Source organism: Catharus ustulatus, chromosome 23 (assembly GCF_009819885.2).
Source record: "Catharus ustulatus isolate bCatUst1 chromosome 23, bCatUst1.pri.v2, whole genome shotgun sequence".
Classification (NCBI taxonomy): domain Eukaryota; kingdom Metazoa; phylum Chordata; class Aves; order Passeriformes; family Turdidae; genus Catharus; species Catharus ustulatus.
The window spans coordinates 1,925,670-1,951,086 of NC_046243.1; the positions used below are offsets into that span (position 1 = coordinate 1,925,670).

A 25,417-nucleotide genomic window follows, 5' to 3' on the forward strand; every position below is an offset into this window, starting at 1 on the left:
GCTCCACAGCCTGGCTGGAGCAAAGGGACCCTGCCATGGGTGCATCTGTTCAGCTGTTCTGGAGCAGAGCATCTCCGTTGCTGCCATCCCTGTGGTGCCTGTGGCAGGATAAATGTTCTACTGCTTTACTGAAAACACCCCTGAGAGGGTTTGTTAACACAGGGACCCAAATTAAACCAACACAGAGACACCAAATGAGAACTGTGGCCTCAGAGCCACTTCCTGCTCTGAGCTACAGCACGAGCTGACCCTTCAGCTGCTGCAGATCACGGCAGCACCATCTTCCTCCAGGCCCTGCCAATTTACGTCATCTGAGGATCGGGCCCAAATTCAGACAAGTCATTTCCAAAAACCCGATGTTTCACTGTCATGGAAATGTCACCATTTATTTCCCAGCTCTCCGCAATGCTGGGAGGTCGAGCCCGCCCGCAACCCTGCGCTGTGTAAAAGGGCAGGAGAATTTCCCAGCACCAGGAAAAACGCGCTGCTGTGTCATTCCTGCCTGTGGATGCTGCTGGCTCCTTGAGGGAAGCAGGTTTCCAGCAGGACTTAGTAATTTTTTACACTTTGATTGGCGAAGTTGCCTCTTTGTGCTGCTCAGGGGGTGATTCCTCCCCCAAACTTTCCCTCTTGCAGCACTGGGGCATCAGGGTTGTGTCCCCAGTGATGGGAGCTCAGCTCAGCTCCATGACACCCCAAGACACCCCAAGAACAGGGGAATTTGTGGCTGGTAGAAGCCACAGCCAGAGCACTGTGGTCCTTCAGAGCAGATGGACAGTGGTTCCACAGAGAGCACAGCTGTCCCTCCTGGGCAGCTCTGGTCCCTTCCCCACGGAGAGGTTTGGAGGAGCAGCTCATCCCAGAGCTGAACGTCTTTAGCTGAGACTCCTGATGTGACGATGCATAACAAAAAAGTCTAAATACATGCTGTTGCCAATGCAACCCAGAAGCAGGAGAAGGGGAGCAGGAGAAGCTCAGCAGTGTGTGGGCAGCTGCTGGCCCTGAGTGTCCCAGGGTTCTGTCCCTATGGGCTGGGCAGGAGCTGGCGGAGCAGGTCGATGACAAGGGACACTGGCTGCACGGTGTCGTACTCTGCAAACAGGTGACAGAGGTTCTCCGAGTCTGTCTGGCTCTTGGCCACGAACCCAAAGATTCTTTGAGAAAGAAAAGAGGCTTTTTCAGTTTGCATCCAGGAATCTGAAGGAATAGGCTGAAACCAGCCCAGCCACAAAGCCAAATCCCAGTTCCAGCAATTCCACCTTGGCCCGCTCCCCAATCACGTTTCCTTGGAAGCCAAGCAGCCGGGAGGAGCATTTTTGGCAAGGCTTCCCCAGCTGTGAAAAGCTTCTTGAGAGCAAGGTAGAGCCAGATATAAACTCACTTCCTGAGCCCAGCACAAGTCCCTGGGAAGACTGTGGGATCTGGACAGGGGTTCTGCACAAGGGGATGTGGAGAACTGGGCTCAGCCAAACCTCTCATCCAAACCTCCAGAGCAACTCCCCAACAAAGATTCACCCATCAGTCCCACGCCTCATCCTGCCACCATGGTAACTTCTATCACATCCCCTCCTCATTTTTAAGCTCATTCTTTGCTGCTCTGCAATGCAGCCACTTCCCAAAGATTCCAGCCCCCCACTCCATGCAGGAGGTCCCTGCTCTCACCTGGAGGACTTGCAGTACTTCTGCCACCTGGGGGAAGAACAGAATTGGAGTTGCTCAAAGGCTGATGTTTAACTCATTCCATCAGCTGCAAAGCCAAGGGTTATGTTTAGATCCACCCCAGCACAGTGTGCCCAGGGCAGTTTTATGGAATTTGGGATTTGAAGTGGTGCAGAGGCACTGGGAACCACAGGGAAGGGAGCACAGCAGGTAGTTCCTACAGGCACAGCTGCCCAAAACTCACTTTCTGTTCTCAGGGTCCATCCCACAGAACCTGATGGCAGCCAAGGGGTAGTGTCGCCTGAAAAACACCCTGGAAGAGGAGAGGGAATTGTTAGGAAAGGGAAGGGCCTGGGCAAGGATAAATCCAAGCCCCAAGCCCTTGTGGAGAGACAAGGTCTCAAGGTATCCCAAAATCCCAACCCTGGGTGCAGCTGGCTCCTACATCCCACCCCTGCGATGCCACCAAACACTGTTATGGAGTCAAGTCCATCCCTGGATTGTGACACGAGTTTGTCCAACCAGGGACAGTTTTCCTGAGGCTGGGAGGTGAGGAGGGAGCTGCCTCTCCATGAACCCCCCCTGCCCCCTCCCTCTTGGCCCATCCTGGGCTCTTACTTCCTCTGCACATCGGTCAGCGTGACGCCCTGCTCTGTCACCCTGAAGTGCACCAGGATGGGGGTGGGCAGAGTTTCCAGCTCCAAGGTGCAGGAGATGCCTTTCAGGATGGCTGGGGCTCCTGTCAGAGTCTCCACATTCACTGAGTTGAGGTACAGGACGTTGCACACTGCAAGGAGAGCACAGAGCCCGGCTCAGCACGGATGTGACACGGGCCAGACCCAGGGCTGGGTCCCAGGGTCATCCTGCAGATCCCTCACATGGACCCAGGTCAGGTTTGTTTTGACAAAAATTAAAAGATTTGGTGACTCAGAAATTCCTCACTAATTTAGTTTGGTTTACTTTAATTCTTTGCACTAATTGTTGTAAAAGTCAAAGTATTTAATTTCCCATTTCTAAATGTCACATTTGCTGGGGTTTTTTTTCTGTTTATTACATATTTCCTTTAATGAAAAGCAGAAATACCCCAAGCCAACAAAAGGCTGAAGGCCAACCTAAAACATGACATTTCAGGCTGATTGAGTTGTTTAAAGGGCTTTTCTGGGTCAAACTAAACTTTCCAGCTTGCCAACTGATTTTTCAGAATTTCCAGCAAAACAAAGCAGTCCCCAGCTCCCCAGGCTGCGCTGTGACCCATCCGTGTGGTCTCCTGCCCTTCATTCTTCGCTCTCACCTGGAGCCCACCCAGGCTGAGGTGCACACACCCTTCCCTGCTCTGTCATTCCCACATGTGCCCCATCAGGTCCCTCAGCAATTTCACCCTGACTGCCCATCCCTCTCCTAAAGCTCCAGCTGCTCCACTCCCATTAAACCCATCAGGAGAGAGGCTTAAAAATCAGAAACTGTTTAAAACTGTGGAAACCAGAGGTCTTTTATCACCCTCATGACCACAAGAACTGTGTTTTCATGCATCTTGAGGACCCAATCTCCTATCCTTAAAATATCAGGTTCCCTTGCAGCTCAGGGAAGAATCTGCAGAAGTGCTGCAGGGATTTCCAGCCCCACGGGGGATGTCACACCAGTGCCCACCACTGCACAGCAGTGATCTGCTGCTGTCACAGCGTGCCCAAGGCTCCAGCTCTCACCAGCTGGGCTGTCCCCAGGGCCAGCAGCTGGCTCCTGTCCTCACCTGCAGTTCTCCTGGCCAGGGACAGCGCAGATTCGGGGGCACAGTCAGGGCTGTCCTCTCCATCAGCGAGATCTGCACAAAGGACAAGCAGTGATGCCACAGGCTGGGCTGAGCTGGTCACCTCTTTGGCCGTTTCCTTATCTCACAAGAGGTTCAAAGGCCCAGGACCACTCTAATTGCTGGGGTTTAGAGCAGTAATTAAGTTAATTGCCCTTCATTTCCCTCTCTGGGCTCTGTTCACCTCCTTCTTCCCTTGCCCTCTCAGTGTCCCCAGATCAGCTCTGCAGGTCCCTGCTCCACCTGCAGCCAGGGGAGCAGCCCCTCGCAGGCACCTGGGGGGGTTTCAGAGCCCTCCCCTCGGCAGGACCGCGCCCACCTCCCCCGAGCATCCCTCCTGTCCCCTCACCTACCTCGGGTGGGGATGCTGAGCCTGCAGGGCAGTGCCAGAGGGATGATGGAGTGCTGGTAGACGAAGGCAGAGAGGCTCCCTGCAACCAGAACTGTGAGTTAGGGGGGGAACTGCTGCCTGGAACCCCCCACTCACACACCCCCACCCTGCAACAGTGTCCCAGAGAGTTCCTGTTCCTGCTTTGGAGCCACTAGCACGGGCTCAATGTCAGGGAATTGCAGGCAGGACCTGGAGCTGCAGGATTCCAGGTGTGCAACACATTCACCTGGTCCTGGCTGCTGCTTTCAGGAGATTTGGGAGCAGCTCCTGGGGCTGCCAGGGTGGCTGTGTGGGCAGCAGCACCATCCTTACCAAAGTACAGCTCCTCGCTGGCGCCCTTCAGGTGAACCCCTTTGGTGGAGGACTCGATGAGGAAGTGCCGGACGAGGTCACTGCTCTCCTCCCCTGCAAGAGGCACCAAAATCAGCACCAGCCCCAGCCCCAGTGCAGTGTCACCCCTGCCCATCCCAGAATCCAGTCCCAAGGCAGCACTGCAGCTGCTTTTTGCCACCATCACCCCTGTGAGAAGCAGAATGGGCACCCACAGACTCACCAGCACCTCCCACACACCAGAGCCCTGTGGCTTCTCATCTGGCTTTAGTTTGAGTAGCTCCAGTTAAACCCTTGAAGCAACACCCCCTGTTGTTCCCCCATACCTGTCTGGCTGCTGGATGGAGAGCCAGGAACCTTCATGGCCAGGCCGAAGGAGCCCCGGTACGAGGTGCTGTCCCTGACGAGGAACGTGCCCGGCTCCTTGTCCCTCAGCAGCTGGATTGCTGTCAGGGCACAGGCAGGGCTCAGCCAAACTCAGCAGGTGGGACCTGCCCACGCTGTGCCCTGGTGCTCTGCAGGAGCCACTGCTTGGCAGCAGCAGGAAAAGCTCTGGAACGTGTGCCAAGGACACACATCCCTTGTGTGGCACCAACTGCAGCGTCCCTGCAGGGCCCTGGCTCAGTCCCTGCAGTCCCCAGGACACTCAGCCCCTGCCCAAGCCATGCTGGACTTGGAGGACACAGAGGGGCTGTGGCACAGCCCTTGTTTCTGAGTTGTCCCCTCAACCTGTGGGAAATTCCCCCCACATCCAACAGCCCCCAGCAGGCTTTGATCTGCCCCCACTGAGACCCCACAGGGACACCAGAGAGCTCTGGGGACAGGCCAGAGCCCAAGGTGAGGTCACACCCACAGAGACTTCCCTGCCTCACCTCGGTCCCTGCTGATGCTTGGCTTGAACCAGTATTTGGATGTGTCCATCACAAACTTCATGGTGGGCTGCCCAGCCTTCAGGGGACCTGCAGGAGACCACAGGATGTCAAGGGCAGCAGGGACCTCCATGGATGGCAGAGCTCAGCAAAGACATTTCTCTCTCAGGCTGGCCAGGGCTGAAGGTTTTTTGGTTTTTTTTTTTTTTAATGTTTTCCTCCCCACTTCTCAGAATAGCTCATTCCCATGTAATTATCTCTCTTGGCAGGCTGTGATGTAGTGCAGAGAGGGTCACATGGAATCCCCTGGCAGTGCCAGCCTGCCCAGCCCTGCACAATCCACTGGACCATGGGATTTACACCAGGATCTGACCCACACACTCTCTTGCTATTCCCATGAGGATCCCAATTAAAACCCTCTGCCCTGAGAGCTGCCTCTGCTCATCTCCTCCAGAGAACAATAGCCCCAGTGTCTGCCCTTGAATGGGGGACCTTGTGAACCCTGGTACCTTTTGGTGTCCTCAGAGCAAACGGGAACCCCAATCCCTCCTCCCAACCCGGTGTGGCTCTGCAAACAGGCAGGACAGGACAGAATGATGTTTCTCATTCTCAGGTGCTATAAATAAGTGCATCTGCATCTCCTGGAGGGTGCAGAGCACTCCTGGCTGCTGAGCCCATGCCCCAGGACACCGGTGGGCAGAAGGTTGTGGCTAACCCAGGGTCACCAGCCTCAAGCTGGAGACCACCAGAACCATGAGGAGACCTGTCATCCTTTATGTCTATAACCCACAGCTAAAGCAGAGGTAAAATGGGGTTTGCTCCCCCTTTCCCAGCAGCTTTTGGGGTCCTCCCTGCCCTGCCCCACGACTCACTGTCCGAGAGGCAGCTGAGTGCAGGTGCTGACTGAGCGTTGTTGAGGCCACCAAGCCTGGAGGCTGGGCTGCAGCCGGGCAGGGGGGGCTGTGTGGCAGAGCTGGGGCTGGCTCTGGCCAGCTGGGAGGGTCCATCTCCTTGTTCCAGGCACCCGTTCACCAGCAGCACCGGGATGTCGGCGGCGGAGGTCAGGATGGAGGGGGGGCAGCTGCTGGCCTGGCCCTTCTGCGCCAGGGAGGTGCTGGGGGAGCTGCCTGCACGGGGTTGTGGAGGGCTCTGGGCAAAAGCTTCCCTGGGGTGAGGCAGGATGGCAGAGGAAGGGGAGCAGGGGCTGCCCAGGGAGCTGGCAGTGGATGGGGAGGCAGCGGCGGAAGCGTCCGAGTCCTCGTTGTGGAGCGAGTGGGTGCTGCTGCAGGAGGGAGACAGAGCAGAGATCAGGGGCTGTTCACACACAGAGACCACCCCAGAGGCTGCAGGGCATCCTCTCCCAGCCCAAGGAGTGAGGGATTGCCCTGTGCCCCTTGCACCAGGCATTTACCTGCCCAGGATGTAGCTGGTGTCAGAGCCAGGGCTGGTGGAGAGCTGGGACACCCAGCTGCCTCTCTGCCGGGCCCTCAGCACCTGCATGGGCTTCAGCAGATTGTCAGCACCTGGGGAGGTGCTGAGAGCCCCGGGGCTGCAGGAGGCTGTGTCTGTGTGTCCTGCCAGGCACTGCCAGGGTGCACCGGTGCTCTCGGATGTTTTGCTACAGCTCAGGGCAGCCAACTGGGGGCTCGAGGATCCGGTTGGGCTCGAGAAAACCACGCTGTCACTGGTGCTGTATTTGCCTCCAAGTGTCCCTTTTTGGGGCAGGAAGGTGTTGGCCTGGGGGGACCTGGAGAAGGGGGTGCCTGAAGGGCTGGGGGAGCCCTGTGGCAGGTCGGGCCCCGAGGCTCTGCCCGGTGTCAGCTCTATGTACTTGATGTCTGCAGAGAGAGAGAGAGAGGAGGTCATGAAGGATGTGGTGTGCAAGCTGGGCTCCTTAGCACAGCTCTGTGAGAAACACGTGTCTGTTGTTCCTGCTGTGAATTTTGGCTCCCTTTGTTGAGACACTGATTCCTCACAGATCCCAAGGTGAAGATCCCCCCAGTCCTGGCAGGCTCCCAGGGAAGGGGGTTACGTGCGGTCATGTCTGGCTGCTCAGACCCCCCTCTCCAGCATTACCCAGCCAGGACCTGCTGAGACCTGCAGCCAGAGGAGGGTGTTCCTCCCAGCAGCTGCTCTGTTTGTACCTGACTCAAGAGAAAAACACCTGGCTGCTCCCCCCGGGGTGACGTCAGGTTCGGAGGGTGGCCCTGCACACCCTGGGCAGAGGAGCAGGGGGATGTCACCCAGCCCCAGGTACAGCTGGGCTTCCATCCACACTGTGGCAGTGAGGCAGAGGAATTCCACAGGAACAGGGGCAGTTACAGCACTCCTGGTGTCCACTAGGACAGGCAGGAGCTGGCTGCTCCCTCCTCCTTTCTCCCACCCTGCACAAATCTCTCTAGAGCAGTAACTTGCTCTGTGGGATTCTTCCTTTGTGCTCAGAGCCAGCCCCTCCACTTGCCATTAGTGCCATGGGAACACACCTGACAGAGCATCTCCTGCCCAAAACCCTCAGTGGAACCTCACCAGGGGTGCCTGATGCATGTCCTTCCTTGGACAAAGCCAGCATTTCTGGCTGAGCTGGAAGAGCCTTTTAGCAAGAGACAGACTTGATGTGAGTGCTTGCAGCGATGGCAGATTCATCACAGCCCAGGGAAGCTGCTCTGGTGGTTAATCACTCCAGTGCCAGAGGTGTGCACCTCCCTTCCAGTCTGGACCTGCCCAGCTTTGCTTTTAATGCCTGGTTCTTATCCTGCCATGGAGTTCAGGAAAGTTCCCCTTCTCAAAGGTGTTTCTCAGAGAGGGAAAATCCTTTTTGCTGCAGCGAAGACAAACTGCTCTGACAGCCCTGAGCTCCCTGCCCAGGGTGTGACAGGTCCTGATGGACCTGCTGTGCCTGAGCTGCTGGCCCTGGCTACTGCAAGCACCAACCTGAGCTCTGGGGCACGGAGCTGGATGAGCAGGAAAAGCACAGGGCTGTGCAGGAGTTACTCCCTGAGCCCCTTCTCTGTACCAATCCCAGAATGAGATTGGATAAACACAACCAGCCATGAGCACCAAGGAGGTGCTGGGTGAGCCAGGAGGGCTGAACCCCAGCTGGATCATGGCAGGACAGAGCCAGAGCCTGAGCCTTGCCCCTCCACAGCCTCCCACAGCAGCAGCTCCTCCAGAGCCCAGTCCTGGTCCCAGTGCACAAAGCCTTGCAGTGAGCTGGCCCAGTGCTTTTTGCCAATGTCTCCCCAAAAGGAGAAAGAAATGGGGATTTTAATTGCCCTCTGAAGAAGTGACAAGTATCTGTGCACCAGTTTCATGAGGCCTTTTACCTCCTACTTCTCTGCCTTTGCTCCTCTTATCACCTGTGGTTAAACCTCAAATATTTGCTTAAGACCTTGGCAAGTTTTCCAGCATCAAGGAGTGGCAAAAGGGCCACAAACAAGGAGCCCAGATGTCACGCAAGCAAGATCTGAGATCTCCTTTTTCCTCTAGGAACCAGAAGGATCCAGAGGGAACAGTGCCTCTCATGAACAGGATTTCACAGAATCACGGACTGTGCTGAGTTGGAAGGGACCCACCAGGATCGAGTGCCATGTTTGGAGCTTCCTCATGATCTCTAGACAAGAACAGGCCCCTCTCATCTCTTTTGGGCACCATCAGTCCCTGCCACCCTCACAGCAGGGCACAGGCTGCAGGGCTGGAGCATGAGGAGGTGCACTGCACTACGGGAGGAAATTTGTGTAAAAAACCAAAAGCTGTTAAAAGAAAATGAAAGCTGAAATGAGGCTTTTCCCACTGGATTCGTGGCCAGTTCCACACTTGGAGCCAGATTCTCCAGACCACTAGCACGTTACCTGCATGTGCTGGGGCTCCAGCAGTGCACGGAGTGGGGCAGTGGAGTAGGTCAGACACTGAGCAGCCAGAGCTGAATCTGCACTTTGTCACGGTATTTTATCTGCAAGGCCACCCTGTCTATCCCAGCAGGAAGCAGAGACACTGTCTGCTCTGCACTTGCCTGGCTCCTGCCCTGCTGCAGCACCAAAACCTTCACACCCACCTCATCCTTCTCCAGCCCTGCCATCCTCATGTCTGCATGAGGGCTCAGGGAGAATCGAATTTTTTTATTTCTTTAACATCCTAGAGTTTGACCTTGTGGTAGAAAGAAGCCTGGGGACTGACAGTCAGGGTATTTCTGTGTAAAGAGAGGGACAGGCAATGAGGATTTTGGGAACCTGAACCACCCTAGACCTGTTCTGTCAGCAGTGTCATCTCCCCCTGTGCTGGGGCTGCCCCTTGTACAGGGTGCTGAATACCTAAAATGCACAGGACAGCCCAGGCAGGAATAATTCAATCAGAAGCAACTCACAAACCAGAGCTTGGGCTGCAGGGATGACAGGGAAGAGTTGCTCAAGGGTTCACATAAGGCACTCGTGAGCAGAGACAGGGCTGGTATGTGCTGCTGGGGCCTTGCCTATGCCAGGTATGCTGCCCAGGGAGTGCACAAGCCCTGCAAAAAGAATTTCCCTGGCAAAAGAGTCGGGAACACTTAAATGGGATGGTTGTGCAACACTCGATACCTTAGCCCAGGGCTCTGGAAATCTGGCTGCAGATCTGTGTGCTCCCACAGGTCAAGTGTGACCCTGGGAAAGGTTCTGCTGCCCTGGAGGGGAGAAGGATCCTCACTGGGAACCCAGAGCCCACTGGTGGTGACAATTGGGGTTAGAAGTTTTCCAAGAGCTGCAAGTCCCATTTGTAATGAGAATTGTTTTCTTCGACCACAGGGAAATGAACATCAGGTTGTTCATTAAAGGCTGTTTTTCCTGTCCCTTTGAGCTGTCTGGACATGAGACATGACAACAGTGATCAGAGCAGAGCACCAGAGTAAGGCAGAGCTTGGATACACAGCCTGTCCTGCTCCTTAATATGGAACCCTGATATCAGGAAACATTCCCCCAGTGTGGAATATCCTTGATGCCCATTTCCAGCCTCCCCAGGAGCACAGGACAGTGCCCAACCCCTTCACCAACAGGAGTTTCACCAGCTCCACAGCCCAAGTGCTGCCCTTCCCTCACCTACTGCCTCCAGGTCCTGCTTCTTGGTGGCCACAGTGTCACCCTGAGCAGCAGGCTGGGCTGCGTCCTTCACCGGCCGGCAGGGCAGCGGCTGGAAGGTCGGATCGATTTCCAGAATCATCTGGTTGAGAGTCTCTATGGTCACATCCAGGGAGGGAGACATTGGCTGAGCCTCAGGGTCCACGCTGGTGTTCTCCTCCTCCTTCAGCTGGCACGGGGGTCTCTCCAAGGAGGAATTCTGCTGGTCCTTCCCCTGTGTGTGAGCAGCGTGCTCCGGCACGGGCTGGGCTCCGTACGCTCTCCCGCTGGGGAGCAGCCGAGCCTTGGGGTGCACCATGGAGGGGGAATCAGTCCAGGTCTCTGTGGAGTAGTAGATGTACTTGCCTGGCAGCGTGGAGCAGCCTGGGTACCCTGCTGGGTGCAGGCTCTTGCTTTCCTCCGGTGAGGAAATGCACACAGTCTGTCCAACGCGCAACACGTGGGATTCTATGACCTGTGACATGCTTTGGTTTTCCGGTTTCACAGCTTAGAGGCCAAGGGAAACCTCCCTCCTTCTCCTCCTCCTCGCCTCCTTCCTCCAGCAGGGACCTCAGACCCAGTCTTCAATCCAGTCTCCAGCAGAATAAGAATCTGAGGAATGCAGAGAGGAGCGGTTACACAGGCATGCCCCGGGCAGGAGCAGACTTCAGCGGAAAAGTCTATAAAAACGGGGATTTGGAGTGAAAGCTGGAATTCAGCTCATAGGAAAACAAGTTACCCTGTCTTGCTTTTGCTTTTCCACCCCCTCCAGCTCCCAGTGCCACAGCATAGCCCGGCAAGCACATTAAAGGCTCATTGGCAACAGCTTTTCAGGATTCAAAGGCCTAAAATGGAATCTTGCTTTTATTTGCTAAATTTCTGGATTAAGAATGAAATGAGGGCTGTAACACCCTGCCCATGGGACCCTGACCCCCAGGAGCCATCCAAGGGCAGCCAGCAAGCCTGGAGCCCTGCGGGGCAGAGAGCTGGAGCTGCCTGCCAGGGCAGTGTCCTGCAAGTGGGTGTACAGCTAATCCAGGATTTTATTTTCCTGGTACAACACAAGCCTGGAAGCCTGAGGACGTGACTGCTGCTTCAGTCATGGTGCTGCTCAAGGAATCTGACTGCAGATCCATTTTGAATATTCCCTGGCTTTGCTTTAGGCAGAAAGTATTTCTTTATTCACCATTATAAACCCCTCTGGAATGAGGTTGGCTTCCCTCAGGGGTCTGGGGATGCTGGGGAGGTGGGGAAGTTTTTCTGCTGCATCAGCAATCAAATGGGGCTCCCCCAGCTGCTGCTCCCCTCCTGCTTGGCAGGAGCTGTCCCTCAGCAACACCAAACACAGAGGGAACCTCTGTCCTTTGGCTTGGGATGAGGGCAGAACCCCATCCCCTCCATCCCCACTGTGGTATCCAAGCCCAGCATCCCCATTCTGGGGACATCCAGGATCAGCCATTCCCTGTGCCAGCACCACACCATCCTCTCTGCTCCCTGGGGAGGGCAGGGCTGGTTGGGGACCACAGGGTACCCAGCAATCCAGAAGGTTTGCTGGCAGAACTCAGGGCTCCCTCTCCATATCCTGTGTGACACTCACAGAGGGGCACACTTCATAAAATATTTGTCCTGTCCTTCATCAGTCTCCAAAGATGGACTTATTTACTCTCTTATCCTGGGCTGATTAACGATGGAGTCACAGGATTAGGAAGCAGACACGTTGCCCCGAGGCAGGCAGTCCCTCAGCCCCGTGGGTGCGGGCAGGAGCTGGGCGCGTCACTGACTGTAATCGGTGACTAATGCCCCGCCAGGTGTTGAGAACAGCCACGGAGGGTGGCTCAAAACAGAGCAGCTGTGCCCTGGGTGAGTTATATAACCCCGGAGAAGCTCCACGCATTGCTAGAGACACCCAGAATACCCCAGGATCATGAAATGTAGGGAATTAGAAGCAAAACATTGCTGCTGTCTGCTGCTCTGTCAGCACCCAGCCCCGGGCGAGTCCTGGCAGGTAAAGTTCTCTCCAGGGTTTCCGAGAGCACAGGAGTGAATAAACACCTCAACCCCATTTACCTTCCTGTCAGCCGTGTCTCCTGAGCCTCTGAGAGGTTTTAGCTACAGGACTGGCATAGGAATGGCTCGGGAGCAGGGCTGTGCTCCAGGAAGGGAAGCACCTGAATTAGACAGGTCCAAAGCACCTCTGGATTGTTGCTAATTATTCCTTAGAGGTGGGAACCACTGGGAATTTGGGGCTGTGCTGCTGGAGCCAGGTCTGCCCCAGGTCCCAGAGGAGATGAGCTGAGTCTGGACTCAGTTATCCCTGTGGAGAACCAGCTGTGAAGGGATCTGCCAGAAATTGGGGGGAAGTTGGCGAGGGGTGCAGGTAGTGGGATCCCTCTGCTTGCAGCAGTGCCACAGCCCACACTGCCCTCCCCACTGGCTGTGCCAAGGCCAGGACCAGCATGTGGCTCTTCCTTGGCATTTCCAGACCAGAGCCCTGGGGCAGGGAGCAGGAGCAGGCTGGGACCCAGCCCCTCTTTCCCACAGAAGCTGGGCTGGCTTTGCCAGGGCTCTGTCCAGAAGCTGGTGTCACCTCTGGTCGAGTGACAGCTCAGCTGTGCTGGGGGGGCAGTCAGAGCCCAGGTAAGCAGGTGCCCACCTTGGAAACCACCCAAGCTCTCCTGCCTTGGGGCACCGTGTGCCACAGCGCTGCCAGCTCTGCGTGAGAAGCGCAGTGTGGCACAAGGCTCGGAGGGAGCGTTTGTTAAATATAAAAAGAAGAGTCATTCCAGGTCAAAAACACAAGCGAGATGGAGTGAAAATTGGATTCTCCCCTGGGGAGAAGAACTGCCTGGCTCCAGTCAGCATCCGCAAGACAAGGCTGGTTTTAATTTAAGTAGGTACAGAAATAACGTGCAGGATGCATGAACCAGGGCTGTCGGGGCTTCCAGGAGCATGCACGCAACAGCTTCCCTCCTTTCTTGTACTCCTGCCCTGAGTTTTTGATCTTTCTTATGTGTGATGCTGCCAGAATTAGCCTCCAAACCTCATTTCTCCTCCCTTCCCTTCTCTGGGTTGAAGTGAGAGGTCTCCCAGGCTCCTCACAGGAATTTTGAGCCTTGGCTGCAGGCTCTTGTGCTTAGAGAAGGGCTGGGGTGAATCACAGGGTGGCTGGCACAGCCATGGACAGGTAAATGCTGCCCACAGACATCAGGACCTCCTCAGAACCATTGAGAATGGCAGTGTCCTCTGCACAGACCAGTGAGGGTTTGGCTGTGCCCCCTGGGCAGGGAAGAGAGGCAGGCACAGGTAGGAACCTGCATCACACTGATCCACACCGTGCCATGAGCCAGGCCTGGGCTCTGTGGCAGCCAGCAGTGAGCTCTGGGACAGAATCAGGGGAGGGAACCCCAGCACTGCAGCCATGCCTGGACAGGCTGGTTCAGCCAGGGCTGGAAGATTGACTGGCTGTATGGAAATTCCAGGGAAGGAGCTCTGTTGTCTCAGCTAAGTCAAGGCTAGAACAGAAAGAGATGGAAATAAACTGGCACAAACACATCCAGACTGGAAATTGCAGAGTTTCTTCTGCTGGAAGCAGACTGTGGAACACTCTCTGTAAGGTGAAGGGGACAACTCACAGATTTCACATGCAGATGGACACAGAAATGACCTCAGTGAGGAACCTGCCTGCTGTACCAGGATGCCCAAGCTGTGGGGCTGGAGCTGCAGCTCAGCCTGGTAAACCCAGCTCTGCTCCAGCCCAGCTTGGGCTCGGGGTGTCAGGACCGGCACTGGAGCTGTGGTGCTGCCTTTGGAGGGCTGCAGGGCGCTGCTGGGCGCGGCTGCAGAAGCAAGGGTGCCCTGGAGCCAGGGCTGTGCCGGCACACCCCGGCTCGCTCGGTTATCGCCCGCCCTTCCCAAACCCGCCGGGCACGGCTCAGCCCCGCGACGCCACAAGGACCGAGCCCGGGGATCCCCACGGAGCAAAGTCCCTCCGGCTCCGGGAACCCAGGGATCCCCAGCCCCGCGCTGAATCTGCCCTGGCTCTTTATCCCGGGCAGGATAAAGGCAGATCTGCCCGCAGCATCGCCGGCAGCTGCACGCTGGGTGTCCCAGCGCTGTTATTTGCAGCTCAGACATACGAGCCGGGACACAGCCTCGCTCCCTGTCTGCGCAGACCCCAAAACAGCTCAGCCAGCTGCCAAGTCTGGTTGTTTTTCCTTGCAACGTGAGCCCTGGGAGCCTCCCGATGACAAGCCTGTTACACATCCCCTCGCCAGGAAGGGCAGAGGGAACTGCTGGGACACCCAGGATTTCCAGAGCTCATTATACGCAGTTTAATCATTGCGAGGGCTGCGGGCGACTTGCCTGGATTAGAAGGGCGTGCTGAGGGGGTTGAGGAAGAAAGTTCCCATGGTTATGCTGTGTTTTCCCTGCAGAGCAGGGAGAGCCGCGGTATCACATGGCAGATATTAATAAACCCCAGCTCCGGAGGGTTCCAGCACCTGGTGCCCGAGGAGGGGCTGCCCTCCCACGCCGAGGAGAAGGGGAGTCTGTCAGAGCCTCCTCCCTCGCTCAGGGAGCGATTAGCAATCTCAGCAGCAAGAAAAAGAAAGGTTTATGAAATCCCAGACAGCATCTTGGTGTCTGACCAGCCCCCGATGGGGCAGCACCCGCATGAGCAGTGCCAGAGCTGGATGTTTTGGTGGGGCAGCAAAAAACCCTCCACTGCAACCCGAGAGCATCCACAGCAGGAGCCACCCACTCCCAGCGACCCCCTCCCAAAGCGCTGCTTGTTTAGCAACATTTCGGACTTCTGGAAGGGTCTCCAGGCTTTTGGAGGAGGCGGGTTATTAGGAATGTTGAAATCTCTGCTCCAGCAGCTCCCCCTCCCACTGCCTTACAGCCTTTTCCTCTCCCGGGACAGCTCTTTCCCCTCTGGCAGGAGCTTCTCTGGGTACAAGATCAGCACAGAGCCTGGTCCTCGTTTCCAAAAGAGGTCCCAGCACAGCAGAAGTTTCCCTTCCCCTCTTTGTGGGTGAGCAGTTGACATGGGAGGCTCGGGGACAACAGTGCCTTTGGAGCAGGGTGTCTGTCTAAAAATAGGCTAAATTAGCAAATCCTAAGAATGTTTGAGATGAGTTACAGGAACAGACACTAACCAGCTCCTCGGAGCACCAGCCAGGATGTTTCTTCTCTGAGACCATGGGAACATCTCCCTCCAGCCCTTGTGGGACTCACCAGGCAGCACCAGACAGAGGAATCTGCACCATAAGAGGCTGTTCCCTGCATTTCAGGGGTGCCAAGGGGATGGAGAGGATGGCAGCTGCTGCACGGGGGGCTCTGCATGCTGCAGGTGTTTCAGAAGGGCCCTGAACATCTGTGCTGGCCTGGGCACATCCCCTGCAGTGCACAGCGCTGCACCCAGGCCTGGAAATGTCACAAAGCACCAGAACATGCTCCAGGCTCTTCCCTGGGGTCTAAGCAGTGGAGGTGGGACTGGATTCTTTTCCACCCCTCCTCAGACTCCATTTTCCTTCCAATACATCTACCTCCACCTGCAGCAGATCCAAGCAGTCCCATGTGGAGCCCTGGCTGCACAGCTCCTGTGCCATCCTCCTGATAATCCCTCTGTTCAACACAAGGATGGAAACCCAGAACCTGGTTTTGGTTTCACAGCATTTCTGTTGCTGACCCCATTCCCAGGGCTTTGACCTTCCTGGCTGAAGGTTCAGTGGTACCACAACAGCCTGAGTAACTCAGAGCCCCACACAAACCTCTGCCCCAACCACTGACACTTCCACTCCCACGTGGCACTTTTATTGCCGTGAGCTCCCCACAATTCCCACACCACAGCCTTCCACAGGGAGGAAGAGGACACTGGAACACACAATCCCAGCCACTTCACCTCAGCTGAGCTCACTTGAGGAAACATGCACGGACAACAAACACCACTGGAAATCTTAAATAGACTTCAAAAGGATGAGAAAGGTGATTGCTCATGTCATAAACCCCATGGACTACTGAGAAAACCTCAGAACCTCGTGCATAATTCCATACCACTGCTCCCAGCATTATCCAGCAGCCTGGATCAGCCCTGCTCGGTTTCTGCCCACCAGCAGCACTGCTGGGGCAGGAACAATCTCATCTCTGCTGATTTGAGATCCCTGCAGCAGATTCCTCCCAAGGCACAAGAATAATCTCCAGCTAAATGCAAAGCAGCAACAGCAACAATAGAAGCACGGAAGGGAAGAACTGATAGGAACCGCACACTGCATTAGCATGAGAATTGAAAGAATAAAAGGACTTGGAAGAGGCACGGCAAAGGCAGAGATGGGTCTGGAATCAGCACTCGGAGGTACCTGAGCTGCAGCGGCTCGTCCCCACTCCCGCACGGCTCCACTGCAGCACCTCGAGCACCTGGAGCTCATAAAGCACCAGGGTGGGTCTGTGCAAGGAGCGGCTCCTCCGGGAGCGGGGATTTAACGGGAGCGCGGTCCCTCCCACCTGGGCCGAGCTTCGCCGCCCCTCCGTGCCCCGCAGGTGTGGTGCAGGAGGGAAGAAAAGAGCCAGACGCGGGGTTTGGGGTAGGAGCCAGGGCTGGCGAGGGGCCAGGCTGTCCCTGAGCATCCCTCCAGAGCCCCCTCCAGCCAGGGATGGCTTTCAGCTGGAGCAGGGCAGGGGAGCTGCTCGGGGCAGGTGAGGAGTTCATGCTGCAGCTGCCAAGGATTTTGCCTGCCCCTGCATCCCCTGGGCAGCCCCAGCCCTCAGCCCTGGCACTGTCGGTGATGGGGACTGTGCTTCAGCCTGTCCGAATCTCCACTGTCAGCTGTGACAATAAATGAAGAGTGAGCAACAAGCACAGGCTCCTCTCCAGCTGGAGCATCAGGGTTGAGTTCCTCCTGCTCTTTTCCAGAGGTACCAGCTCCTCCTGCTTGCTGCAGGCACCACAGGCATTTCTGGGAGGAGCAGTGAAGGAGGAGACAGCCTGTCCTGTGTCACTGCCCCGTGGCCAAGGTGCTGCCTTGAGGAGGGAGATTGGTTCAAAGGGAAAAGACATTATCACCAGTCTGGTTAAAGGGCATGTGTCGCCATCCAAGGGTCTGCCCACGCTGTCATCACTGCAGTGTTATCCCTGGTAACAGGGAGAAACATTCTGAGAGGTAACCATGTCCCAAACTGGTGTTTGCAGTGTCCAGCCCAGAGCAGACAGGCCTGCCTGCTGCACTCAGCATTCCCACATCGGGAGCAGGGGGTAATAAATAACCCCCAAGCATCCTTCTGGATTCTGTACATTTTGGCTCAAGGGTTTCTTCCAGTGTCAGTGGACACAGAGCTGTGGAGCAACCCTTAAACCCATGTCTCTGAAATATCCCTTTTCAAGGAAACTGCTTATTGTGCTGCCCATAAATGCCTTGGGCTCACTCTTGCCACACTGTGAAGGACACTTTGAAATATCTGATTTTATCAGGAAATAGGCCATATAAACTCCGTGCCTTAAATTCCTTCATCTCACTTTACAATCTTTCCAACATTTCATTTATTACCAGCCATTGTTTTTTCCTGTCCTTACATCCCTGGGCAAACAGTTTGATATGGCCAGCACAGCCCCTTTCCATCTGTGATGACTGTGGGATTGCAGTGGGAGTGATTTCCTGGCAGCTTTCCTTTTCCTGGCTGGTGAACTTCACCTGGATGAGGTCCTTGACAGATGGAATTTCTAACCTGGAGGATGTTCAGAATCACACACACAGCAGCCTGACTCCAGCTGGAGGGAGCCAAAGGGGAGTAGCACTGGGTTGGGTCCCTCAATCTGGATATCTTGGGGTCCTTGTGTGGTTTTACAGGACAGGGAAGCACCAAAGCTGGGGGAAGAAGAATGTTTTGGCAGCAGAAAGGTGTCTCCATGCTCTGCTCCTGTTTGCAGCCAGCTCTGAGCACACACAGACTTTGACTGTTCACAGCCCTGGGAAGCTCAGCAGGATAAATGTGTTCAGGGCAGAAAAATCATCCCAGAGCGACCCTGTGCTGTGCCACCCCATCCCAGTGCCCAGCTCCAGCCAGCACCTGGCTCACAGAGCGGGGATTGGATGGGACTCACCTGTGGATTTGCCACCCCAAAGGAAGGTGCTGACACCTCCACTGTCACCTTCTGCTGACATCAACACGCTCAGCAACCCAGAAATCAGAGCAAAGCTGTTTGCTGGGTGTTCACATCCAGTGCTGGCCCAGGCTCAAGAGGCCTCTGTGTCCTGGGGTGATGCAATTCTCTGTCAAGGCAGCGGGATGTTACTGCTATTGGCACTTTGGAAGCCAAAATGCAATTCTTGCTCTGCCCTAACATTGCTTTTCTGTCTTTTCTCTCTGCTTTTCTGTGTTGTGCAAGGCGTGATGAGATGGCCTGGGGGAGCTGCTGCTGTAGAAAATGGTTTGTTTGTAGCAGGGCTGTCAAAGTCCTCCCCAGTGCTGAAGAAAACGTGGAGATATTGCAAGACCCTCAGAAAAAAACCCCAAAAATCATCATTTACCTCTGGCTTTGACGTTGCTGGTTCTGCAGGGAGGCCAAGGAGCTCAGTGTCTCTTTGGCCAAGCTGTTACATTTCCTTTGTGCTTTCTGTATCCACTGAAGAGCAGCAGGGAAGGATTAATGGAATGAAGGGAGAGTTGTCCACACAGCAAGGTGTCCTTCCCTGCCCCTCAATCTGTGTCACACAGGTGTAAAAATCTTACACAGGGGCTCTGTTACCCCAATTAGAACCCAGGTCACACTGAATTTACTGCAGAGGTTTTGGGTTGAAGCAGCAATACCTGTGAGACCCACATGCCAGTCCATTCTCCTGTGCAGGTGAACTTCCCCTGCAGTGAGAAGAAGCCTCTGCATCGTCCTGGATTTCCCCACCCTGAAGGCCCTAAACATTATTAACAAACAGCACATCCCTAAACTTTATTAACAAACAGCACATCCCCTAAACTTTGTAAATAGTGATATAGGTGTGCAGGTGTGGCATGGATGGGATGGGGTGGTCATCCCCAAGTTCATGGCACATTTCTGTTCCCAGGATAAAGCAGAGGGAAATGAGGAGTGAGACACTGACTGGGGGACAGCACTCTGCTCACTGCTGGAGATGGCCAAGGAAAACTGGAGTGGCCACAGGACAGGCTGGAGGAAGAACAAGAGAGGCAGAGAGCCACAGAGTCCCTCCTGCAGGGTTACAAATGTGTGGTTCCTTGTTTCTGGGATTTGAGGAAAATAAATGCCCAGACACTGACGAGGGACCCAACATAAAAGGACATTTCCAGAGGAACAAATATTGGTTATGAATAAGACTTGGGAATGCTTGCCTGGAATGCACCTGTGCAAACGAGGAGAAAAGGATGAGACATCCCTGTCTTTGTCACCTCTGCTTGGACTGTGGCCTTGGTTCCTGTGTGAGGGGAGGTGATCACAGAGCTCCAGGGGCTGCAGGATGGGGGTGGGCAAGGTGGGAGCCTTGCACATGAAATTTTGGGGCCATGCAGAAGGGCTGGAACAAGGGATTGTCCCCCAGGTCCTTCCTCACTGCAGGAACCCCTCTCTGCAGAATTCTCTGTGACCCCTCCTGTGCCTCCTCTTTCTTGGCTAAACCTGACCTGTCTGTGCAGAGCAGATTTCTCCAGGCATGGCCCTACCCAGGACGTGCTCATAAAGGACAAAGTATTAACCAGACAGCTAAAAAAAGAACAAATAAAACGCCTAAGTTGGCCCAAGCAGCTGCTCTGCCCCGTGTCCTGAGTTGCCACTGACACCAACTCTCTCCTGCTACGAGCTCTGGAAAACCTTCCAGAAGTGTGACACAGGTGAAACGAAGTGACAGCACGTCCAGCACTTCAGAAGTGTCATGGGAAGGGACTGAGCAGTAAATCTGTGCAGAAAGCAGACTGCTTCTATCTTCCTCCTTCCTCCTCCTCTCCTCACTCCTCCAGCATTCCTCCTTCCTCTAGGGCCTTAAAAAATGAAGACAACATGTTAAGTGCTGCAATACCTGGCTGAAAAAGCCACGAAGGGCTGTGGCATTGTGGGGATTGATGGCACAGCTGGTACAAGCAGAGCAGGTCTGGGCAGCTCCCCAGGAACCCTCTGAGGGATTCCTGACCTTGTACCCAACCAGTGGCAGGAGGGAAGATCCCAAACACCCCCAAGGGTCTGTAACCGGTGTCCAAACATCCCCAGAGATTTTCCCAGCCCCTTCCTGTGGTGTGGGAGCTGCTGGGCGGCGTGTCCAGCTCTGCTCAGCACAGACGATTCAGCACAGGGGGTGTTGAGCTCCTCGGTGTTTGGGGACCCAGCAGAGGCTGTTTCTGGGGCAGGGACAGCCTCTCACACCTCTCTGCACCCTGTTCCTGTAAGAGCCACGTTTGGCTGCAGGGACCTCACGGTTTCCTCGCCAGGTGAGTCACCCTTTTCATGGAATAACAAAACATATTTACTCAGGAGGGTGACGAGGCCCTTCTGTTCCCCCGAGGCGGTGTTAATCAGCCTCCTCGCAGTGAGAAAGGACCTTTTGTTTTCTAGACCTCACCGTTGTGGTTTTCACAAAGTCTGAAAGTGCCAGGCTCCAGGGAAGTCACATCATGCTTGGATCCATCGGTGACCGCCAGAGCTGGTGGGGAGCCAGGGGAAAGCTCCGTGTGTCCCTGCCCTGCGGTGGGGCTGAGCAGGAGGGGATGGAGGAGCAGAGGAGCTGGCCCAGAACGTGCCAGAGGCGTGGGCAGGGCTGAGCACAGCTCCAGGACTGTGCCTGCACACGCCAGGAGCTGCGAGGGGAAAACCACTGACGTCAAGGACACAGGATGGGGCTCTGCTGCTGCCCTGGCACAACCGAGGGGAGGGCACCTGGTGGTTCCACCACGAGGAATTACCTGGCTCTGGAGGTGGGGCATGGAGAAAACCCCTCTTTTGGTGACACTGGTAGTTGACCATGTGCCAAAAGCTGTGGACAAGCCCAAAAGAAAACTGGAATCTCGAGGCTCCCTGCCCCAAGGATGTTGATGCTCAGCATGTCTGTCCTGAGGAACTGTCCTCCAGGATGAACACCTTGGATTTCTCTGGGGTGTTTCCTAGAAGTCCAAAGCAAGCAAAGGAGCACAGGGCAGCTCTCCACAGCCTGTGGATGCATTTTGCATTTGCATTTTGTGGATGCATCTGTGGGTGCATTTTGCTCTCAGAACCTCAAAGTATTAGAGACTGAGCTCTTCTTTCCTTAGCAGCAAGCCCTTTCCCTGCAGCAGCTTTTGATGGATGATTTCCAGTGAGGAAACCTCACATGGGGAGTACCTGCCTCATTTCTGCTGTGGGAGGGCAGGAAAAGGCAGCGCAGGTTTGTCCCACACGGCGTCAAGCTGGGACGTCATTGTCCAAAACTTCCCTTGGAAAGAGGCTTCCAGGATCCACCCCGGATCCAGCCATGAGCCATTCCACACTGATGTCAGGCACTGAATGAATCATGAAATCTCCCCACCACAGACACATTTCAGCCAGTGCCAAGTGACACCATCCCTTTGCAGAGTCACCGCGGTCCCCCTGGAGGTGCCAGCAGAGCCTCAGCTGGGTTGTTTGAGGGGGGCTCAGCAAATTTGGGTTCTCAGGAACCAGAGGTTCCCTCAGTGCCTGCTCCAGGCCTCTCACCAGCTCCACAAGGACAGTGTGGTACCAGGGCACAGGCCCTGGAGCCATCCAGGTGGGAATCCCCTGGGTTTCCAAGGGAGCAGCAACACTCCTGCTGCTGTGGTTGAGCCTCTGGGAGCTGTTTCTCCATCCTTTGGTCTCCAGGCACTGCCTCAGGCTCTGCTCCCAGCCAGCCAGAGCCAGAACACCTCAGACACCTCCAAAGAGCACGTTAGCCATGGATCAGGGAGCACTTCCACACTCCTGTACGTGAGCAGTGACACAGGGCTGTGGAGATGCTGCCTGGAAAAACCCCACACTTGGAGCCATTCTAGGAACTGTCAGCACTAAATCCCAGGGATTTTCAGAGGAGACTGTCCTGGTCACTCCCAGGCTGAGCTGCTGGGCAGCAGGACTCGCCCAACTCAGTAAGCCAGCAGCAGTTTCATCATTAAATCCATCAGCTGGTTCAGACTGGCTGGTCACCAGCTGTCCCAGGGGAGCTGTGTGCTGGGAGAAGCCTCCAGAGCTCCTCAGCAAGGAGGGACTGTCTTGGTGGAGAAATCCAGGAGGAGAAACCCTGGAGGTGTTTTTGTTTGTGTGTATCCACAGATACAGAGGCTTCTCCTCTCCACAGTGAAATCCTCAGGGGTTTGTTTCCCATCAGTGCAAGGCTGGGCTGTTCCTGCTGTAAAGGAACCTGGTGTGCTGGCCCTAAATCCTGCTGGCAGCTGGGCTCAGGGCACAGGTGTGCAGGTGGGGATGAGATGGAGCCATCACACCTGTCCTTGTTTGCGCTCCAGTGACCTCTCAACAGAAGCATTTCTGCACACACTGACAGCCCGGCAATAGGAGAGACATTAACCTCTGAACTAGAGCTGCTGACAGCTTCCAAACAAATAATCCTGGTAAAGTTCTCTTCTCCAGGGTGTGAGAGCTGTTTTACAGTGGTGGAAGAAGAAAAGGAAATGAAGCCCAGCTCTTCTCACGCTGCCTGGACTCTTCTTCCACCTCTAAACTACATTTTTAAGTAACACCACCAGTATTTTCCTTTTTCAGGAGTGAGATTCCTGCAACCCCAGGGCATGGAATCATGAAACAGCTTTTGTCTTGGAGCTGGCGTCTCTGTTATCAAGGTGAACTCAAGGAGAACAATTGCTTTCCACACTCACTTTTCCCCTCCACAATCAGCTCTGTTTGCTCTTGCTGCGGTGCCCCACAGCAGCACTGATAGGGATTGGCAATTCAGGGGAATTGCTCCCATATTTGTTCAACGGAAAAACCGTAAACCTTGCGAGGAGGGAAGGGAGAGGATTCAGGGCACAGCCAGAACGTTAATTGCTGCTAATAGCAGGAGTGAGGAGGAACGAGCAGGGAGGGCAGGAAGGGGAAAGGTAGAGCCAAGGTGTTCCGAGGGCCTCCGGATGGGTGCAGCAACAAAGGGTTGGAGAAGAATAGGCTGATTATTCTGGGTTTGCTGGGATAAAGTGGGCAAGGATGGTGAGGGTGCTGGAGGGCTGCCAGGGGCTGTGAGTGGGACAGGGAAGCGCTGAGGGGTGCAGCTCCCTCTCTACAGGGACAGGCACACGCACGTTTCCATCCTACAATGGCCCAGCCCCACTGAAATCTGCAGCAGCCTTTGAGGGACTGGGGATCAAGCACTCTCCCAGCAGCTGTTCCCAGATTTTTCCTTGGGATGAACTCTCAGGATCTGTTTTCTGCCCTGAATCCCCACACTGGCTGTACACAAAGGGATTTTTGGGAAGTGGCTTCTTCCCTCGGATCCCTGCAGCCTGGGCATCACAAGGTGCTGCTTCCCCCGTGCCTGCAGCACTGCTGCTGTGGGCTCACATTCCAGGGGACCCCAGACAATGGGAGCACGGTCGGTGACTGCAGGCAGTGCCAAGGGCTGACTCACAGCTGCTGACACTTGTCACGCTGAAGGCATTTTGGTATTTATGGAGGCTGTTTGCAGCCGCAGTGCGGGCACAGTGGGGCCAAAGTGCCGCCCTCCCCGCCCTCACCCAGCCTACAGAGCCCTGGCCTGGCTGCTGCCAGGGTGGGAAAGGCACCTGGATCCCCCCACAGCCTCCAGGCCACTGGCCCAAACTCTCCCATACGAGTCCGTCCATTCCTGTCCCACATGGCCTTGAATTCCTCCTTTCCAGCCTTTGCTCTTTGCTCAGGGATGCAAAGGCCTCTCTGACTGGGATGGTAAAGCCATGGCATGGGAAAATCTGGGAACAGCTGCTGGGGGAGTGCCTGATCCCCAGTCCCTCAAAGGCTGCTCCAGATTTCAGATTTCAGTGGGGCTGAGCCGCTGTCGGATGGAAACGTGCAAGTGCCTGTCCCGGCAGAGCTGCACCCCTCAGCACCTCCCTGTCCCACTCACAGCCCTGGCAGCCCTCCAGTCTGAGTGATCCTCACCTATCTCACCATCCTTGCCCACTTTATCCATAATGATAACCTCCAATAACCTGATAGCAGGGACAGCTCACAGGAAAGAACCGGAAACCCCACGACGGGCCAAAAAAAAAAAAAAAAAAAAAAAAAAAAAAAAAAAAAAAAAAGTAAAACTCTTTATTAAAACTTTGCTTTGGGGAACCCATTGCTTCGTCTCTTTCCAGCCCCATTGTCCGAGGCTGCAGGAAAGGGAAGGAGCCGAGGCCCCCGCGGTTCCTTCCTGCCCGGAGCCGGGACAGGTTCGGGGCTGCGCTGGCTCCGCTCAGTGAGCTCCAACCCCCGGGACCACCACGATGATGACAACTTTTACAGGACCACACTCGCTGCCAGGAGAAGGAGAGGAAGCTGCTAATGGACGCTAATGGAGCTGTGAGGATCCTCCCGGGAGGCAGCCGAGCTCTCTCGCACCTCCACGGCTGTTCTGGCTGTCGCTCACTCACATCCCTCGGGGTTACAGCTCCAACAGATTAGGGCAGAGGAAGATTTGCAGCTCCAGGCAAACCACGGAGGCAGGTGGGTTGGGAAATCTGAAGCCAGAGGATTTTGGGGATTTCTGCCTCAGCAGCATCCCATTTCTGCCAGGTAACACAGGCATCCTCCTCCGAGGAGCTCTCAGGTGAAAGAAATACTGGCGGGGCTGGATCCTGAGCACAAGGATGAGCCTGACCCAGTGCCAGCAGTGACACGCCAGCCTCTTCCATTTTTATTCTGCCATCAGGAATTTTCAGGGAAAACACAACAAACCCAAAAGAATTGACAAGAACAGGAGGGTTTGCCCCTGGTTTTGTTGTTTGTGAGCTGGTGTTTGTGCTCCCTCTGCCTCTCCCAGGGATCACCCACGCTGTCAGGGCTCGGCAGGAGGAAAGGATCAGCTCCAGCCTCTCCCCAGGAGCCGATGGCTGCAGTGCCCTTCCCGTGCTCCGCAGCCGGGTCATGCTCTATTTATCGGCTCATTTCCATACCCGAGTGCTGCAGTGCTGCTTCCTCCAGCCCTGCGAATTCCAGTGCCACGGGCTGTGCCAGCAAAACGGGACCGGGAACAAACTCGTGACATTGGAAAGGGCTGCCCAGAGCCCGAGCATCACCTTGGGCTGGTTTTTCTCTCTGTGACACACACTGGGAGCTTGGCTCCCACCTCCAAAGGGCCCTGAGACCCTCAGGAGGTACCAGAGCAATGAG

At 55.4% G+C, this 25,417-nt stretch overlaps 1 protein-coding gene across 1 annotated transcript; it reads right to left on the minus strand.

Moving 5' to 3' along the window:
- Positions 1-398: 398 nt before the first annotated feature.
- TNS4 (tensin 4) lies at positions 399-10,731 on the minus strand. The gene is made up of 12 exons (XM_033079068.1): positions 10,120-10,731; positions 6,465-6,891; positions 5,926-6,335; positions 5,057-5,143; positions 4,511-4,630; positions 4,167-4,259; positions 3,817-3,894; positions 3,407-3,478; positions 2,278-2,446; positions 1,904-1,972; positions 1,663-1,689; positions 399-1,154 (listed from the first exon to the last, which is right to left on the minus strand). Exons 1-12 carry the CDS (start codon positions 10,619-10,621, stop codon positions 1,025-1,027), a joined length of 2,184 nt encoding a protein of 727 aa, XP_032934959.1. The 5' UTR covers positions 10,622-10,731; the 3' UTR covers positions 399-1,024.
- Between the last annotated feature and the right edge of the window lie 14,686 nt (positions 10,732-25,417).